General features: G+C 41.7%; 1 protein-coding gene across 1 annotated transcript in view; it reads left to right on the top strand.

Moving 5' to 3' along the window:
- The window catches only part of LOC147603838 (spatacsin carboxy-terminus protein), a 131,734-nt gene extending 123,771 nt beyond the window's left edge, over positions 1-7,963 (top strand). Inside the window, exons 19-25 of the mRNA XM_086796368.1 lie at positions 4,218-4,334; positions 4,528-4,649; positions 4,745-5,546; positions 5,633-5,887; positions 6,010-6,195; positions 6,385-6,723; positions 6,870-7,963. Coding sequence (XP_086652494.1) covers positions 4,218-4,334; positions 4,528-4,649; positions 4,745-5,546; positions 5,633-5,887; positions 6,010-6,195; positions 6,385-6,723; positions 6,870-7,619 — 2,571 coding nt within the window. The 3' untranslated portion in view covers positions 7,620-7,963. The remainder of the gene's footprint in view (positions 1-4,217; positions 4,335-4,527; positions 4,650-4,744; positions 5,547-5,632; positions 5,888-6,009; positions 6,196-6,384; positions 6,724-6,869) is intronic.
- Positions 7,964-17,193: the final 9,230 nt, after the last annotated feature.

Here is a 17,193-nt window from a genome sequence, read left to right as displayed (position 1 = left end):
GGCTGCCACAAACATCCATAGCCTCTCACCCTATGAACAGCATCACACCCTGACACATCCAGTGCTTCTGCATCACAACACAGACTCCCAAACTCGCATCACAGCACAGCATACCATACAGTAGACACACCTGTACACTCCCTCTCTACCTTCCAAGGATACTATCCATCTCTGTCATGGATCCCTTGTCCCCTGTCCAGTCAGTAATAGCAAGGCTGTACCAAACATGTGTCCACTTCTGTGACCGCTGCCTGCATGTGACCTGTCTCCTGGAGAACCATAAACATGTTTCCTCGAGAAACCTATGACCTGTTTCCACATGAAACCCTTAGGCATGTTTCCCTTTGAAACTTTTGTTCTATTTTCATACATAACCATTCACAGCACCATTCAACAACAGTGCCAACAACGGCATACATCTAATTACCTATTCCCTCATGAAACATCCGGAAACATAGAGATGCCCACCCATAACTGTAGGTCCCTCTGTTCCTTTCTAGCAGGAAGAAAACAATCTGCTTCATGAGCACGCAGCCGTGCGAGCTTGCATCACTCCCATGCCAAGAAACACTTTCAATTGACCTGTACTTGCAGCCGGAAACCCAAGCACATAGCAGAATTTGCAGCCAACCAAAAACAGCCCATAAACAATCTCAAAATTGCTCATGTTCGTAGCCACATGCACTGCCACGAAACAGTCCATAAACCCTTTCCAAAACAGTCCCGAACCAAAGCAAAGGGAAGCTGAAAGTTCCATCAGTTGAACACCATCGACATGATGTCTATGTTCATGAAAAACCAGCCCCTATCCGCCTTTATGTCCAGAGAAACCAGCCCCCTGGCCACCCAGGAGAAGAGCACGTACCTCTGCTGCTTCTACCCGACCAGCCCTCCCTGCAGAACTGCCCATTTTTCACCAGAGAGAGAGAGAGAGAAAGATAGAGCAAATTCAGTTCTCCTGTGATCCCCCTTGCGCATGGAGAAAAGCGCGTACTGTTCTGTCCAACAGCCGCCTACAGTTCCCCTTGTGCGTGGAGAAAAGCATGCACTGCTCTGTCCAGCAGCCGCCTACAGTTCCCCTTGTGCGTGGAGAAAAGCATGCACTGCTCTGTCCAGCGCTGCCTGCAGCCGCTCGTTTGCCGAGAGAGAGAGAGAGAGAGAGAGAGAGAGAGAGAGAGAGAGAGAGAGCATGGTGTGCTGACACCTGTACCTGCAGCGGCTGTTCAGTCCGCCTGCAGCCAGTCCAGCAGCCACCTTACACCTTCCCTTCTGCAACCCGTCAAAAGCCTGTAGAGCCTGCTGTCCTTGCAAAGGAGAACCATCCCACATGTGCTCCTCTGTCCAGCAGCCGCCTCTGTGCAAAGGAGGAAACCCCCGTGTATGAGCAGTCCAACTCTCCGTGTGCCAAGCTCAAAAGGGAGACAAAGAGAGAACATAAGCTGTCGCTTCAGCCCACCAGCCCTCCTTCAGAAAAAAACACACCCTTTAGATTCAGCAGGCGCCTCTTTTCTGCCCGCCAGCCCCTCTTTTTTCCAAAAAGCACACACATGGCCCCAATAATAGCATATGGGCCACGTTTACTTTCATAAAGGGCATTATAAAGTTTTAAAGGTTTTTAAAACCTTTTGAGTTAAAATCTCTTTGCCCCCTTCACACTTGGGGTTGTCCACACATGGGTTTCCTTTTTAACTCCAATCTGATGCCATTCACACTGTCCACCATGTCCCCGTGCACACCTGCATATTGTCCAGAGAAAAACACAGGGTCATGACAGGAGGCCTGTTCCTAAGTTTGACTAGGGGGCATTTGTGAGCAAGAGCTAGTTAAATCATGGCTCCTAAGGATCTTGGTTCACTGATTTTGAACAGACTGTGGAGGCTTGTTTCTAAGTCGAAACAAGAACAAGGCTTGTTTCTAAGTTGGGATAAGAAGGTTTGCTCTTAAGCTAGAATAAAAGAAGCCTATTTCTATAAGTTCACATAGGAGGTTTGTTCCTAAGTTTGACCGGGAGGCATTTGTTCACTAATTGTGAGCAAGAGCTAGTTAAATCATGGCTCCCAAGTTTCTTGGTTCACCAATTTTGAACAGACTGTGGAGGCTTGTTTCTAAGTTGAAATAAGAACCACCTAATCCTAGCTTGGAATCAAAATGTCCAAGGTTTGTTCCTAAGTTGGAACAAAAGGATTCTCATCTCTAGAGGCTTCTTAGTTTATGTCAATTGTTTGAAAGCCAGGGGAAATGTCACTGACTGTGAATTTCCTACATGGAAACTTGATAAAAGCTTTGATAGATGGGTATTTCCCTTGATTTATTGGTTTGCATGATTTCTATTGCATGTGAAAACACCCACGGACGCCTGAGAATTTCAAGGACGGGCATGATTGGACATTAATGGCTCAATCTGTGTATTCACGTATGTTTTATTGAGTTTTGCAACCCTTATTTTTACTATTGTTTATTATTACTACAGGGATTAACCTTGTGAAGTGCCTATTAAAGTTTAAAAGACCTAGAACCCACATTTAAATCAACATGTGGGACCTGATGTCTTGCCACACTACCTGCACATGAACCTGTCTTACGGCCTGTTTAAACTTCATGGCTGTACCTGACCTTCTCAAGACTTATACCATATGTTTTGTTGTCCTGTATTTGTTGGTGTGAACTTTGTATTTGCTTCCTGGTACCTGTGGGCACCCTATATCTGCTATTGTATTTACTTCCTGGTACATGTTTCTCTTATTGGGCACCCAGCTATTGCTGGCCATTGTCTAGCTGCTGCTGTTCTTGCCCTGTTCGGATGGTTTGGAGTCTTGGATTGCCTTCAAGATCAGGTTGCCTGCGGTACAAGTTGAAGGCCTGCCTAGTTATGGGACTAAAGGCCTGTCTAGTAGTTGACCGGATACCCCAAAGCTGTTCTCTTTTAAAATACAAGGGATGGTTGGCCCATCTTCAGCCCCCAATGTAGTGTAGAGTGCACAGAAACCCGGCACATGTGCACATAATTATCTTGCCTCTATTTTAAATTTGCATTGTATTGCTATTCAAGTTAATACTTATGGTCTTCAGGATAGACATGCCTGTTACACTAGCAGCCTTTCTTTAAAAATTGGACCTCGCCAGATTAGTTGTTTCAAGAATTCACGTCTTAGATTAATCTGTTTTTCAGTCTTGAGTTACCGGATCTCCTAGGGGACACGTGTGGGAAGTATTCGTTTCGTCTCGCTTCCCTTAGCGGACTTGCAGTCCTTTGATACAAACTGGTTCTCATCAACCTTTTTCTTGAGGCACTCTTCTACTCTTTCTTCAAGGCATTGAATCCGTCAGTACAACTGGCCCCCACTTTTGCTGTGCTAGCTGGAGTCTGTACGAGTGCTGGCATGTATAGCAGCCACAGGTCTGTATACTACTGTATACACTTATTCTACCCATTTGCATGTGTGCTGACATGCAGGTGCTTAGAGTCCTTACAAGTGCTGGCTTGTATAGCAGCCAAAATGTCCATACAGCTGCCGTACAGCTCATGCCCTGTCTGTAAAGTATGGGCTACTTGTATATGCAGTCCACTCCCTGGAGACACAGGCCCTGCTGCAGGAATTTTTGCACGGACAGCCTGCACTTTGGACAGACAAACAACCGTTTAGGGAGGGGTGGTGTTGGCCACTGTTGCTAGGCCACTATGGCAGTGGGGATTCTAAAACAAAAATGAGATGAATCAAACCCTCTCTAAGATAATAGAATAAGAAGAATACTGAATCCAGTAAGGGGCCGGATCTGAAGGCAAGCAAGCTCTGCTATGAGTTGAAAGCAACATACAAATGCATAGAACACACATAGGCTGATATATATTTTCTAGAAGTGAGTAAAAAGTCCAAGATCTTTGAGCTTACAGTCAACACTAAGCGCACACAAAATTAGTGGAAGACAAGAAGCATAGCCACATCAATGTTGTAAATGGTTCTTCAGCGCTCAATATTATCATAGTCTATTGCACTTATATGGCATGATTAATGGGTGTATATGATATCCTTGCCTAGTCTGGTATAACTAGAGATCTGCTGTACTTAGATTGCATCGGTGATAAACAAAGGATGGTTTGTTAGTAGTCAAAGATATGAATGGAAATAGAGGTAATTGTTTAAGCTTTCAACTGCTTGGATGAATTTTAGGTTCAAACTTGATTTAGAAGTCAACATTACATTGTCTGTAAACTGCAGGCTGAAGCCATGGTGGCTGAATGGAGAGAGTTCCTTTGGGATATACCTGAAGAACGAATTGCTTTATGGAACCACTGTCAAGCACTCTTTATAAGACATTCGCTTCCTCCACAGCAGGTTTATTAATTTACCTCCACCCTCTCTCTCTCTCTCTCTCTCTCTCTCTGTCATTGGCCTTTCTGGCCTTCCACAGACTTTGTTTCTTTTCTCTCATCGGCTGCTACAGAAAATGTGCTTTCTGTTTTGATGTAAAACTTATTTGTCTAAAGGCCATTTTGGATAACCAATGTAATGTCATTTGGATCGCCAGGCTGGATTGTTCTTCCTAAAGCATGCAGAAGGAGTCGAGCAAGAAATTCCTCCATCAGAACTGCATGGAATGCTTTTGTTGGCATTTCAATGGCTGAGTGGATCTATCACAAACACACCTCCGTACTGATTCTGTCTTGCATACCGTCTTTTGTGACCTATTGGCATTCTCTTTTTATAAGCCTTAAATGATGGTTGAAATCTGGTTGTTTTCATAGGTCATACCCAATCCACCTGCTCCGTGAGCTAGAGACAAGGATATGGCTGCTTGCTGTGGAGTCGGAAGTCGAGCTTCAAGATGCCAAAGGCCAAAAATCAGTCATTTCAAATCATTCAGTTGCAGCTTCAAGGTCGAATCAAGATGTTATTGGTGGAAGCCCAAGCAGTCTTGAACCTATTAACCTCACTGCAAAGTCAGTTTCCATTGTGGATAATCATATGAAAAATCTGCGAGTCAGGACTGAAGAATTCAGCACTAACGAACGAGAAAACGCTTCACAGGCACGCCCAGACCAGGCTTCCCCTGGAGTCACAGCAGGGGCAATGCCAAAGTTTAAGAGAAGGCCAAGGAATTATGCACAGCACAGAAGGACCCAAGTTGACAAGCCTGGTAAGTCTCAAGCAGAGCTGGAAGGCAACACTCAGTTAGGCGTGAGTCCTGTCAAGAAAGCTGAACTAAGGGCAAACATGACCCTTCAAGAAGATGCAAAAGAGGAGGCTGCTGCAGGCGAAGATCAGATCTTCTGGGAGGAGCGGGTTGGTGAGCAAGAGTTGGAACGGGCAGTCCTCTCTCTTTTAGAAGTAGGGCAAGTGTCTGCTGCCAGACAACTTCAGCAGAAATTAGCACCCATCCATGTACCAATAGAACTTCTTCTTGTTGAAACTGCTCTAAGTGTTGCCGAATTGTCAACACCGACAGTAAAAGGTTGTATCGCTCCCTCAATGATTCATCCTTCTGTCAGTGAGCATCTTCTATCTTCAAGTTTGATGGATGATATCTCATCAGCTACTCCACTCGAGGTACCTATCCTGATCAACCATTTTTTTACCTAACTAGATAAATTTTAAATATTTTCATGCTTTATCATACTTTCCTAAATGCACAGGTTATGGAGGCAATAACTAAAGCATGTCGAGAAGGGTGTGGTCGTGGAAGTTGCAAAAGAATCACAGCTGTTGCACATGTTGCAAATTTTCTCGATCTGTCATTCTCAGAGGCTTTTGAGAAGCAGCCAACCCAACTTCTCCAGCTTCTTTCCTTAAAAGCCCAGGATTCCCTTCCAGAGGCTCAGCTGCTTGTTGAGACCCATACCATGCCGGCGGCAAGTATTGCAAGGATTCTCGCTGAGTCTTTTCTCAAGGTAAAGCCACTGGAGAAGCTTTCTCAGCTAAAGATCCGAGTTCTACAATTGCAGAAACTCGTGTTTGCAGTTTTGAGTCCAACGTTCAAACATGCTTACAATCTAAGAAATTATGTTTGCAGGGTCTTTTAGCAGCCCACCGAGGTGGATACATGGAATCTTCTCAGCGGGAAGAAGGGCCATCTCCTTTGCTTTGGAGGCCTTCTGATTTTCTTAAGTGGGCAGAACTATGCCAATCTGAACCTGAAGTGGGACATGCTCTCATGCGCCTTGTGATTAGTGGCCATGATGTGCCTCATGCATGTGAGGTACTGCAAACAATTTCCTTGTTTCTGCGAACTTTTTTGGAAAGACTTTGTTTGATGCAAGACTAGGAAAATGTTTCACTTGTTAAAGGTTGGAGACATATTTAGGTTTGCTTTTTTTGTGTGTCCAAGATTTATTGTATATAACAGTAGCTTGTACATAGAACATGAACAATTATTTTGTGTATTCAGGTGGAACTTCTTGTTCGTGCCCATCATTTCTACATGTCATCTGCCTGTCTTGATGGCATAGATGTTCTTTTAGCTTTGGCAGCCACACGTGTGGAATCTTTTATCTCTGAAGGGGACTTCATGTCTCTTGCACGGCTGGTTACAGGCATCAATAACTTCCAATCTTTACACTTCATGCTTGATATATTAATAGAAAATGGACAACTGGAGCTTCTTCTTCAGAAACGGGCTGTAGTAGAAGCTGCTATGGAATCATCGGCTTCTGTTCGTGGTTTTCGAATGGCTGTGTTGTCTACTTTAAAACATTTCAATCCTCATGACCTGGATGCTTTTGCAATGGTTAGTACACGTGATAGGTTCTGTTGTTTTAAGCACTGTAGAATGAGGTGGGAAGCTTGACATGGTGACTCTCCATTGAGCTGTTAGAAATCATGATTTTCACTCTCGTAATTCCGTTACAGCACTGATGTTTGATGTTTATACAGGTTTATGATCAATTCGACATGAAACATGAAATGGCAGCTCTGGTAGAATCAAGAGCTCACAAAGGGCTAGAACAATGGCTGATCCACCATGATCCTGAACAAAGTGAAGAGCTTCTAGAGATGATGCGATACAATGTGGAAGCAGCTGAAGTTTGGGCCAGCGTTGATGCTGGAAACAAGGCAAGATGGAATTGCGCTCAAGCATCATTAATTTCTCTCCAACTACGCATTCCAGAAATAATGTGGCTTAATCTGAATGAAACAAATGCTCGGAGACTCTTTGTTGAGCAGTCTCGATTCCAAGAGGCTCTTGTGGTGGCAGAGGCCTATAATCTAAATCAGCCAGGTGAATGGGTACCAGTTCTTTGGAACCAAATGCCTAATCCAGGATGGATTGATCAGTTCTTGGGTGAGTTTGTTGCTGCTCTACCCCTTCCTCCCAGCATGCTTATGGAACTGGCTAGATTTTATCGATCTGAGGTAACAGCCAGAGGTGACCAAATAGATTTTTCTGCTTGGCTCACTCCTGGAGGCCTGCCTCTTGAGTGGGCAAAATACTTGGGCAAGTCTTTTAGATGCCTTCTGAAATATGTTCGGGATGTGCGGTTAAGAGTGCAGCTTGCTACGTTGGCAACTGGATTTCCAGATGTTTTGGATGTATGCATGCGTATACTTGATAAGGTCCCAGAAATTGCTGGGCCTCTTATTCTACGCAAGGGGCACGGTGGAAGCTACCTTCCTCTTATGTAGTAGGTCATCTACTGGTGCTCTCTTGGCTGTATTATAGCAGAAGCAAGCAGAAGCAACCTGTGTCTGTAAGGTAGCATTGTAGGTTGTACGCCATATTTTTGAGGTTCTGAAGAGTGTACAATACGTCAATTGCAAGCAAGGGAAGATTAGCTTTGCCCTTCTGCGAAAGAGGCAAATTTTTTTCGTAGTCTTGAAGCAGAAATAAGAACAGCTTAGTCAGCCCCCTGTCGGTTAGTATTACTTCATCTGTACAACACCACATGTTCAGGAGAATGTTAGGTTTTTGTATCAGCTACTTGTACCTCTGTAAATATTCCTCAATGTAATGTAATTCTATAATGTAATCTTTGTCTACTCTACCCAGAATTTCATGTGTGAATTTGGATATGCCTTTTGCCAATGGAAAGTGGCTCTAAGGCTTACATGTTCCATAGCTTGGGTGCATTAATAAAATTAAACCATTCAGGGTGGCTTCAAGCATAACTTCAAAAACCCCCCCACCCCCAAAAGCGGAGAAAAAACCACCACTTAGCTCCTAGATAGTTCTTGCAAAACAACCACAAACAAACCAAAATGTTGAAGTGGCACCTCCCAACCAAGCTCCATCTAAAGCATTTACCAGTATTCTTGACATTTCCCTATTTCTTTTTTCATATCTGAATGGGCTCTTTAAGGCACTAAGGTGCCTAGAAGGTTGTGGTATACAAGCTTTGGGAATTGGGGATTATCTAAAAGAAAGAATCGAGCACTAATGGTTTTGTTGGTACAGAGCCAGTTTCCCTATTTCTGTTTTCATATCTGAATGAGCTCTTTAAGGCACTAAGGTGCCCAAAAGGTTGTGATATACAAGCTTTGGGAATTGGGGATCATCTAAAAGAAAGGATTGAGCACTAATGGTTTTGTTGGTACAGAGCCAAGTAGGCTGATACGGACTTGTAAAATGGTAGTGAAACCTTTGGGGAACATAAAGACGTGTGGGAAACCATTCATGTAGGCCCTTGGGAGCAGCCAGGACAAGGGCCATGTGAACAAGGCTGTAAGGACATTGTGTGTTTTTTGACAGTAACTAGTTCACATTGTTTTAAATGGTGGATACATTTTAATGAAGATCGGACAGTTTACCTTGTATTTTGATGTGATGTGAACAAGATTACTCATGAGGATGGACATCGTGGGCATTGGTATATTTAGGCATTATTTTACATTTTGGGCATCCTTGCTCCATTTATCCAGTTTCCCAAGCATGATTTTTAGGTTGTACGACCAGCTCGTATGGCTCCGATGCATGTTCCTACGGTTTTGTACCATGTCTGTATAGTTCGTACCGCTTTTGTACAATCATAAACTACTCTTGTACGTGTTGCTTCTGTTTGTATTGGATGCTGTACAGCTGTACCAGTTGTGTTGGATGATGTACAGCTGTACCAGTTGTTTTGGATGATGTACCAACTGCACCGATTGATTTACTGTTGGTACTGGTTGTACGGACTGTTTTACTTGATGTAGTGACTGATTTACAGTTTGTACCAGTTGCTTTAATTGATGTACCGGTTGTACTGGTTGATTTGATCGATGTATCAGCCGGACTGGTTAATATATTCGATGTATGACTGATTTAATTGACCTACCAACTATACCGACTGGCTATTGGGCATTCATAACTGGCTGTTGATGCCATATTTCTATTGTGGGTTACATATGAACCTGTTTGTGCTGGTTGTGCACACATGTTCTTGTGTATGGAACCAGACTGTATTGGGTGTTGGATTCAATACCTATATCATATATGTATGAGGAAGAGTAGTATCTGCAACAGATGGTGGATTAATCACATATGTTTATGGTATTTTGGCCTATGTTAAAAGCCCATTTGTATCTGGATAATCTGGTCGACTATGTGTGGAGAAGAGAAAGGTCCCCAAGCTTGTTGAGACTAAAATACTCCTTGGCTAATATATATTCCAAGGAGGGGGGCCGGCCATAGTGTGGTGTCACTTGGTCGTTTCTTTCAATATTGGTGGTGTTGTGAACTTTGATTGTAAACCCCACCGACCCAGCTACATTAATATCAAAGCTTGCTTTCCAGTATTCTCGTCTACTATTGTAGTAGTAGTAACCTCTAGACTAAGATTGACCCCTCGAACTCTGAGTGAAATTTGCCACATAGGAAGAATTGTTGTAGACTGGGAAAACTGCCAAAGCCAAGCTAGATGATGCAACCGTGCTTGCTCCTTCGTAACGTAGGATCGCAGTAGCGGGCATTGTGGGAAAGGGGACTATGATGTTGCTCATAAGAGAGAAGACAGAAGCTGATATTAAATATTGCCCTGGCGGTTGATTAGCCGCGAGCAAAACATTAGTGGTTTGTCCAGGGGCAAGCACCACCACGTCTGTTTCCAAAGGTTTAGTGTATTCTGCATCCACTTCCACCACTGTCAATGTGTGGTTGGTAACCCCCATATACATTTGAAAGTTCACTGCAGCGTTGATGCTCCTCAGGAGGGATGTCCTATTCAGGCACTCTACCAAGTAGGGAAGAGCTAATGGATGGAATCAAGCAATTTATTGGCAAACAATATACCTGTGCAAGCTTTGTAATATCCGAGTTTGTGGATCACATATATCTATGACTCTTTTCTCAAGTGAGAGTAGGAATCATGAGAGATATCAAGCTTTGGATTGTGAATTATTTGGTTAGGCCAAGAAATCTTGCTTTTCAATAGAAGTTGTTGTACTTGTTACCCTTTTAAGTGTTTTTGGACACTTGATCCTTGACTACTTTGTACAAGAAGAATATCGTATGTTTTCTTGAGATGTTTATATAAAACAGAAATGGCTGTAAGCCAAGAATACTTACAGATCTAGGGAATATGTATGAAGGATATATCTAAATGACAGTGCCTAGAAGGATAAGATGCACTTGTGGAATGGCAATTGAAACCTTCAGGGAACTCAAAGACATGTTGGAGTCCACCCTTGTATGCCCTTGGGAGTAGCCAGGGAAAGAGCCATGGGAGCAAGGCTATAAGTAGTACATTATTGTGGGTTTTATGTTGAGAAGTCGACATTCTTTTGGATGGTGGATACATTTTAATGGTGACCAGTTCACATTCTTTTAAATGGAGGACACATTTGAGTGACGGTTGGACAATTTAATAGGACAAGGACCTTGTATTTTGATGTTTTGTGAACAAGATTACTCACAAGGAAAGACATCTTGGACACTTCAGCATACATACAGGATTTTCCGATCTACTCATTGAGGGAATTGATCAAATGAAAAGCCGCAGCCTGCCTCACAAAAGCTAGAAGAGGATTTAGGCATTTTGGTATACTTTCTCTATTTTTGGACCTCTTTGGGGTGAAAAAGGTATTTGTTTTAAACCTCACCAGACTTATATATTCAATTTCCAAGAAATATACCCATGTTTTTAGGATGTACGACCATGTCAATAGAGTCGGTCACGTCTACTACGTACGTGCATTTCGTACAGTTTGTACCGCTTTCATACCATAATAAATTATTGTTGCATGACCGGCTTCTGTTAATGCCAACTATACCTAGCTATACGGGCTTGTTGACCTATCTAACACGGGCTTGTTAATACCCACTATACCTAGCTAATACACAGAAAAGCTTCACACATTAGTAGTATTATGTGTGGCCATGGAGACTTCTAGCCCCTCTTCCTTCGCTCAGAAGACCCGGTTTTCCTCCCTTAAGCCCCGTTTTCTGATCAAAGCAGAGCCTTTAGCCCCTATTCCGAGCTCTGCTTCAATGAACCGTCAAGGTTGTGGGTCGGCCAGATTCTGAGCCAGCAGGCCACATTTAACCAGAAAACCTGCTGCATTGCTATGCAGCCTGCTGACGTGCTAAACAGTCGTTCTGTTAGAAACCTCAAATTTCAGCTCCTAACGTGTTTGCATCTCTTGCATTCCAACTGCTGACGCATTCCAACTGTTCACGGGTCATCATTTCCCGCATTCCAGCTGCTGATGGGTCATCATCCGTTTCACTGCCCTCCACACGATCATGACTGCCGAGAATGGCCCAGGGTCAGGCCATTCCCACCTAACAAGGCTCCTGGCTGCCGCCGGTCACCCTGACCAGTCGAATGGCCCTCCCAGGGCATTCCCTACACCGTCTCGACCCTTGGAACCTGTTAGGTCAAAAACGGACACGGTGTCCCTTCAAGCTTTTTGCAGAATCCGTTGCGAAGCAGAATCTGATGAAGGAACTGGCCGACTTGAAACTGCAGGTGGAGCAGAAGAAAAAGAATAAGACACAAATGAAAGAGAAGAAGAAAATGAAGGCCATGAAAGCAGAGGACAAGAAGAAGAAGGGATGCCCTTCTGAGTCATCGTCTTCATCAGCGGCAAGCGATTGCGAGTGCGAATCAATCAACATGAAGATGCTAAGGCAGGGGCAACCGGCTGCAACAGAGATCGGAACTATGGATAGCTTGTAAGATGGCATTTGCAGAGTGAAAAAGCCACCGTTTGTGTGCCTTATCACCTGACTGAACGGTGAACCTTATCTATCAATAAACTATGTTATTTTATTAAGGTCATTTTCATATGAAGAAATATGCGATGCTGTGCATATAAGACTAGTCAGTACATTTATCTAGTTCACGTGTTAATGTAGTTCAAATATATTATGTGACCATGCATTTGCTTCTCTCCACAGCCCAATGTGGGTATGACAATTCCTACTCCGAAATCCGTTAGTAGGTATTTAGAGTTTAGTGGTTGGTATGCATGCATAATCATGCAGTACAAAAAAGCCTCACAAGGGAGTACTTGGTCAATGCCATGCTTCTCGGAGTTCTCGAGGGCAATGCTTTAAGGTGGGTAGTGAAACTATTCTCAGAAATGGGGAGTGATAAAGCTAATGACAAAAGCATTTCTCTTCAAGAATATAGGTGAGAATATAGGGTGTGCTAGACTAAGTTCTAAAAACCCCCCCAAAAAAATGTGAACTTAGCAGTAGTGTAAATACTCCACTATCACCTGTTTTAAATACTAGGATTATTAGTTATGTGGATAATGAAGTATGTGGTTATGTGGTCTCATGCATAGCTTTGTCTTCAAGCCTATGAATAACGGGGTAAGTGTTGTCTTTTGCATAGCTACATAAATGGTTATGTGGTCTTCTGCATAGCTTTGTTCTTAAGTAAATGAAGTGCTTACATAAATTATACAAAACATGTTGAGTGGGTTATGATATGATAGGTAATACCTATTGCTCAGCCTTTAGGTATGAATCATGTTATGTATACCCTTGGGCCTAGGCATCAGTTCAATTAAAAGTAATTTATTTACTACAAATGCACATGGTGTTGAGTGGGTTATGATATGATAGGTAATACCTATTGCTCAGCCTTTAGGTATGAATCATGTTATGTATACCCTTGGGCCTAGGCATCAGTTCAATTAAAAGTAATTTATTTACTACAAATGCACATGGTGTTGATGTGGGCACCACGTCAACCAAATAGTATTGACTGTGGATATTATGTCTTGGTATCTGTTCATGAGGTATCTTATTGAGGGGGCACTAATGAATAAGAGGCCTAAGAGATGGGTAATGTTCTACTCTTGTTTTTTTAGCTTGTCGTCATGTTCTTTGGAAGCATAATTTTATTTCTCTTTTGTCTTTGCATAGCTTTTGAAGGCTTGGTTTACTCAAGAAGATATTTTGAAGCTTAAGTACGATCTCAATACATGGTGCTTGACTGTTTTGCAAAGAAGATTGACACTACAGTGTGTCCTTTTGTATGCCAAATGTCTTGATATCTCTTGTATGTCGTATGTTTGGCTTAGGTCTTATACGTCTCTCCATTTATAGGAATGAATCTTTGGTCATGTATGTCTTTCTATTTACATGAATGAATCTTTGGGACTCGAGTGTCTCTCTTTCTTTTGTTATGCATATTGAACGAATAATTCGCTCTTATGTCTCTCAATGAATGAATTTATATCTCTATGTTGACTGTCTATGTCTCTCTCTCAAATGCAAAACCTGTAAGGCTAGTTTCAAATAAGAAAACTATAATATATGTGGGGTTAGTTTAATTGAAGAAAACTATAAAACATATAACGCTATATTCAAACACAAAAACTATAAGGTTGAAGAACTCACAAATTATAACCTAGGCTACATTCAAATTTGTATATTGTATATTGTGACAAGTCCAAGATTTTTTAATGGAAGGACAGCTTTAAAACGTGATATTGACAAGTCAACATGGGCTAATAAAGTAAACTTGTACTGTAAAGGTAAACTCAAGTAGTCCAACTTTACTCTCACAATTTGAGAATTGGGAATGAAATAGTGTTTGGTTGACAAAGTAAACTCAAGTGGTTCGAGTCTACTTATACAATCCGAGTTTACTTTCCCAGTTAAAGACCATGGAAATGGAATAGCCTCTAGTGGGCAGAGTAAATCTAGATTGTGAAAGTAAACTCGGACTATAAAGGTGAAATCGGTGGGTGGTCCAAGTTTACTTTAACAATTCAAGAATAGGGAATGAAATAGCCTCTAGACTGTGAAAGTAAACTTGGACCATCTGAGTTTTACTTCCGCATCTCACGTCAACTTGGACTATGAAAGTAAACTCAAATGGTCCGAGTTTGCTCACACAGTTTGACATCATGGGTTTGAGGCTTGGGAGTGGATTGTAAAGTAAAGTAGCTTAGAGGCCCATATGCTTTCAACTTAATCACATGAGGTACAAAACATTAAGATAATAGGACCTCAAGATTTTGTAATATGGATTTACACTTATGGAAATGACAAAAGTTAAATGGATTAGAATAAGTTAACTTAACAAGAGATGGAGTATTGCTTGAGTACATAAGTAGGATCCTCACTTGAGAAGCAAAGATATTTCTCCTCAGGGTTAAAGGCAATAATACATGGCAAGTGTGACATAAGATGGTAATTACTGGATCTACAATCAAGGTTTCTGTGCAACAATGTGAGCATTGTACATAATATGCCGATTACACAAGCACACTAAATCCATAATCAAGGTTTTTGTGCAACATGTGGGCATGATACACAATATTCTAGTTACACAAACACGCTTGTTGGGTTGTGAGAACACAAAGTCTGCGGTTGAAAACAATGCATTGTTGCTTAGCTCATGAGGGATTCCATGACCAAGCTGGGTTTGTGTCACATGTTCTTGAATTTGGCGAACACTGACACGTGTTGGCATGTCAATCTTCCTTGGAGCCACTACATTCATAAGATTGCATTTAGATATCTTTAATTGTTGTAGTATAGTCTCCTTTGCATTGATATCTTTGTTTCCTGCAAAGAATATTTCTAAACTCCTATATACAATGAAAAATCTGCTCACTTGTGCTTGTGTCACTAGTCTCGACACTACATTAGCAAGACTTGAAATACCTTCCTCATTTAACTCATTACTCTAATCCGAGAAATCACAATAGCTAGATTGTATGCTCACCTACTAGCACCACTGGCTTGGATTTGTAAGCACAATGTCATCTCATTCACAATCACAAGACATGATGGATCACTTTAATAGCATTGTGGAATATTCTTCCCCTCATGAAATCTATAAAGTGTCTCTTTAATACCATTGTGGAATATTCTTCCCCTCATGAAATCTATAAAGTGTCTCTTTGATGATCCATGGATGTTGAAGCGTTTGGAATCAATTAGAAATCAGTGTATGATTTATATTGTATACTATCTGTTGATATGAGTATATAGACAAAGGTATGTTATACAAAATCATTCCACACACACACACACACATCCCTTGTAGAGTAATCTATAGAATGAATTGATACGTCCCTTTATACAAATCATGCATGAGAGAGAGAGAGAGAGAGAGAGAGAGAGAGAGAGAGTAGGTACCTCAAAATGATCACAAATCAAATTTGTCTTCAATATTCTGGCTTCCTCTACATAACATAAGTGCTTATTGCATCACACATGCATGCCAATGCACGCACACACACACACACACACACATAGAGCTCATAAAATGATAATAGCAAATTACCAACCGTTTTGATAATGTGCTTATTACTGTGCACTATCAAGGTGTGTAATGAGACGCAAGTGGCCTACTTGTGTAAGCAATTAGCGTTCGAGCATATAAATGAGGAAGATATAATGGATGAATTCCTCACAAAGATTAAAGATATTAGAGAGTAGCTGGCATGTATTGATGAGGCCTATCGAGATAGTTCTTTGGTATCTATTGTTCTCACAGCTCTACCAAATTCATACGAGGGTTTTGGATCTACACTTTCGCTCTCATGATGAAGGGTAATCCCAATGCCCTTATTTTTAATGAGTTGGTTGCAGTGCTCTTACACAACAAGAAGAGAAATCTCGACAAAACTGAACTACATCAATGAATATAGAAAAAGGCTAGAGAAGGAGAAGAAGAAAGATTCACGGATGGTTGTGGCTGATGCATCAACACCAAATGTTAATGCATCAGCCAAGTGTTGAAAAGAAGTCGTCAGTGAACTATGCATAGGATGATTGGGCATTCATTGTGTGCACTACAGTTATGATCCTTTTGTCCATGACGTATGCATCACATATGCATGTTAATGGATAGATCATCATGTCTGGTGCTTTAATAGTGGTGCTAGCAAGCACGTTACTTCTCAGCATGATTTATTTTCCTCACTTGAGTCTTCTCCTCAAGGAGGAACAATCACATGTAAAAGCAACTCCTTATATCAGTAAAAGGAGTTGGTAAGATTGTTCTCAATACTACAAATGGTGGGATATTCACTCTCTCAAAAGTCTTGTTTGTGCAAGGCATCAAAAAGAGCTTGTTGTCAATCTTTGCCATTATGAGGGTAGGCCTAGCGGGGCGGGTTAGATTTTTTGATGCATAATGCTTGTTCAGTTTCTACCACACATGCTATGAGTCATCGATGTGGAGCTATGGCATGCCCACTTTGGTCACTTGAATTTTGGTAGTTTGTTGTGTCTTGAAAGGTAAGAGATAGTGTTAGAGTTGCCAAAGCTTGAGTCCCTCGACAAACATATATGTGAGAGGTGCATTTTGCATAAAATGCAACAGACATCATTCCCAAAAGATGGATCAATTAGGGCTATCTAAAAATTACAACTTATACATGGTGATGTCTGTGGTCCCATGAGGAGGCCATCAATCAAGGGATATCTCTAATTTGTGACTTTTATTGAGGACTATTCTAGGTTACACTTGGGTGTATCCATTGAAGGCAAAGTTATAGGTTTTTACATGCTATCCATTGAAGGCAAAGTTATAGGTTTTTACATGCTAAAAATGTGTATGCATGTAAAGTTAACACCCTTCATATAGATCAAGGAGGGGAGTATATGTCAAAGAAATTTCATGTATATATAGTTGAAAGAGACATAAAACATCAATGCACAGTGTGTTGTGCACCTCAACAAAATGGTGTCACTAAGAGGAAGAATAATCTCTCATGGAGATGGCACGTTGCATGGTTAAAGACTAGGATGTGCCTCATGTTTTTAGGTTGAAGGCAGTTATGTGTGCCACTTATGTGCTAAAGAGAT

The sequence above is a fragment of the Cibotium barometz genome, chromosome 63 (genome assembly GCF_041138505.1).
Source record: "Cibotium barometz isolate CiBa-2024 chromosome 63, ASM4113850v1, whole genome shotgun sequence".
Classification (NCBI taxonomy): domain Eukaryota; kingdom Viridiplantae; phylum Streptophyta; class Polypodiopsida; order Cyatheales; family Cibotiaceae; genus Cibotium; species Cibotium barometz.
Note: the sequence above shows the minus strand (reverse complement) of the source record. Positions and strands in the feature narration are given on the sequence as shown.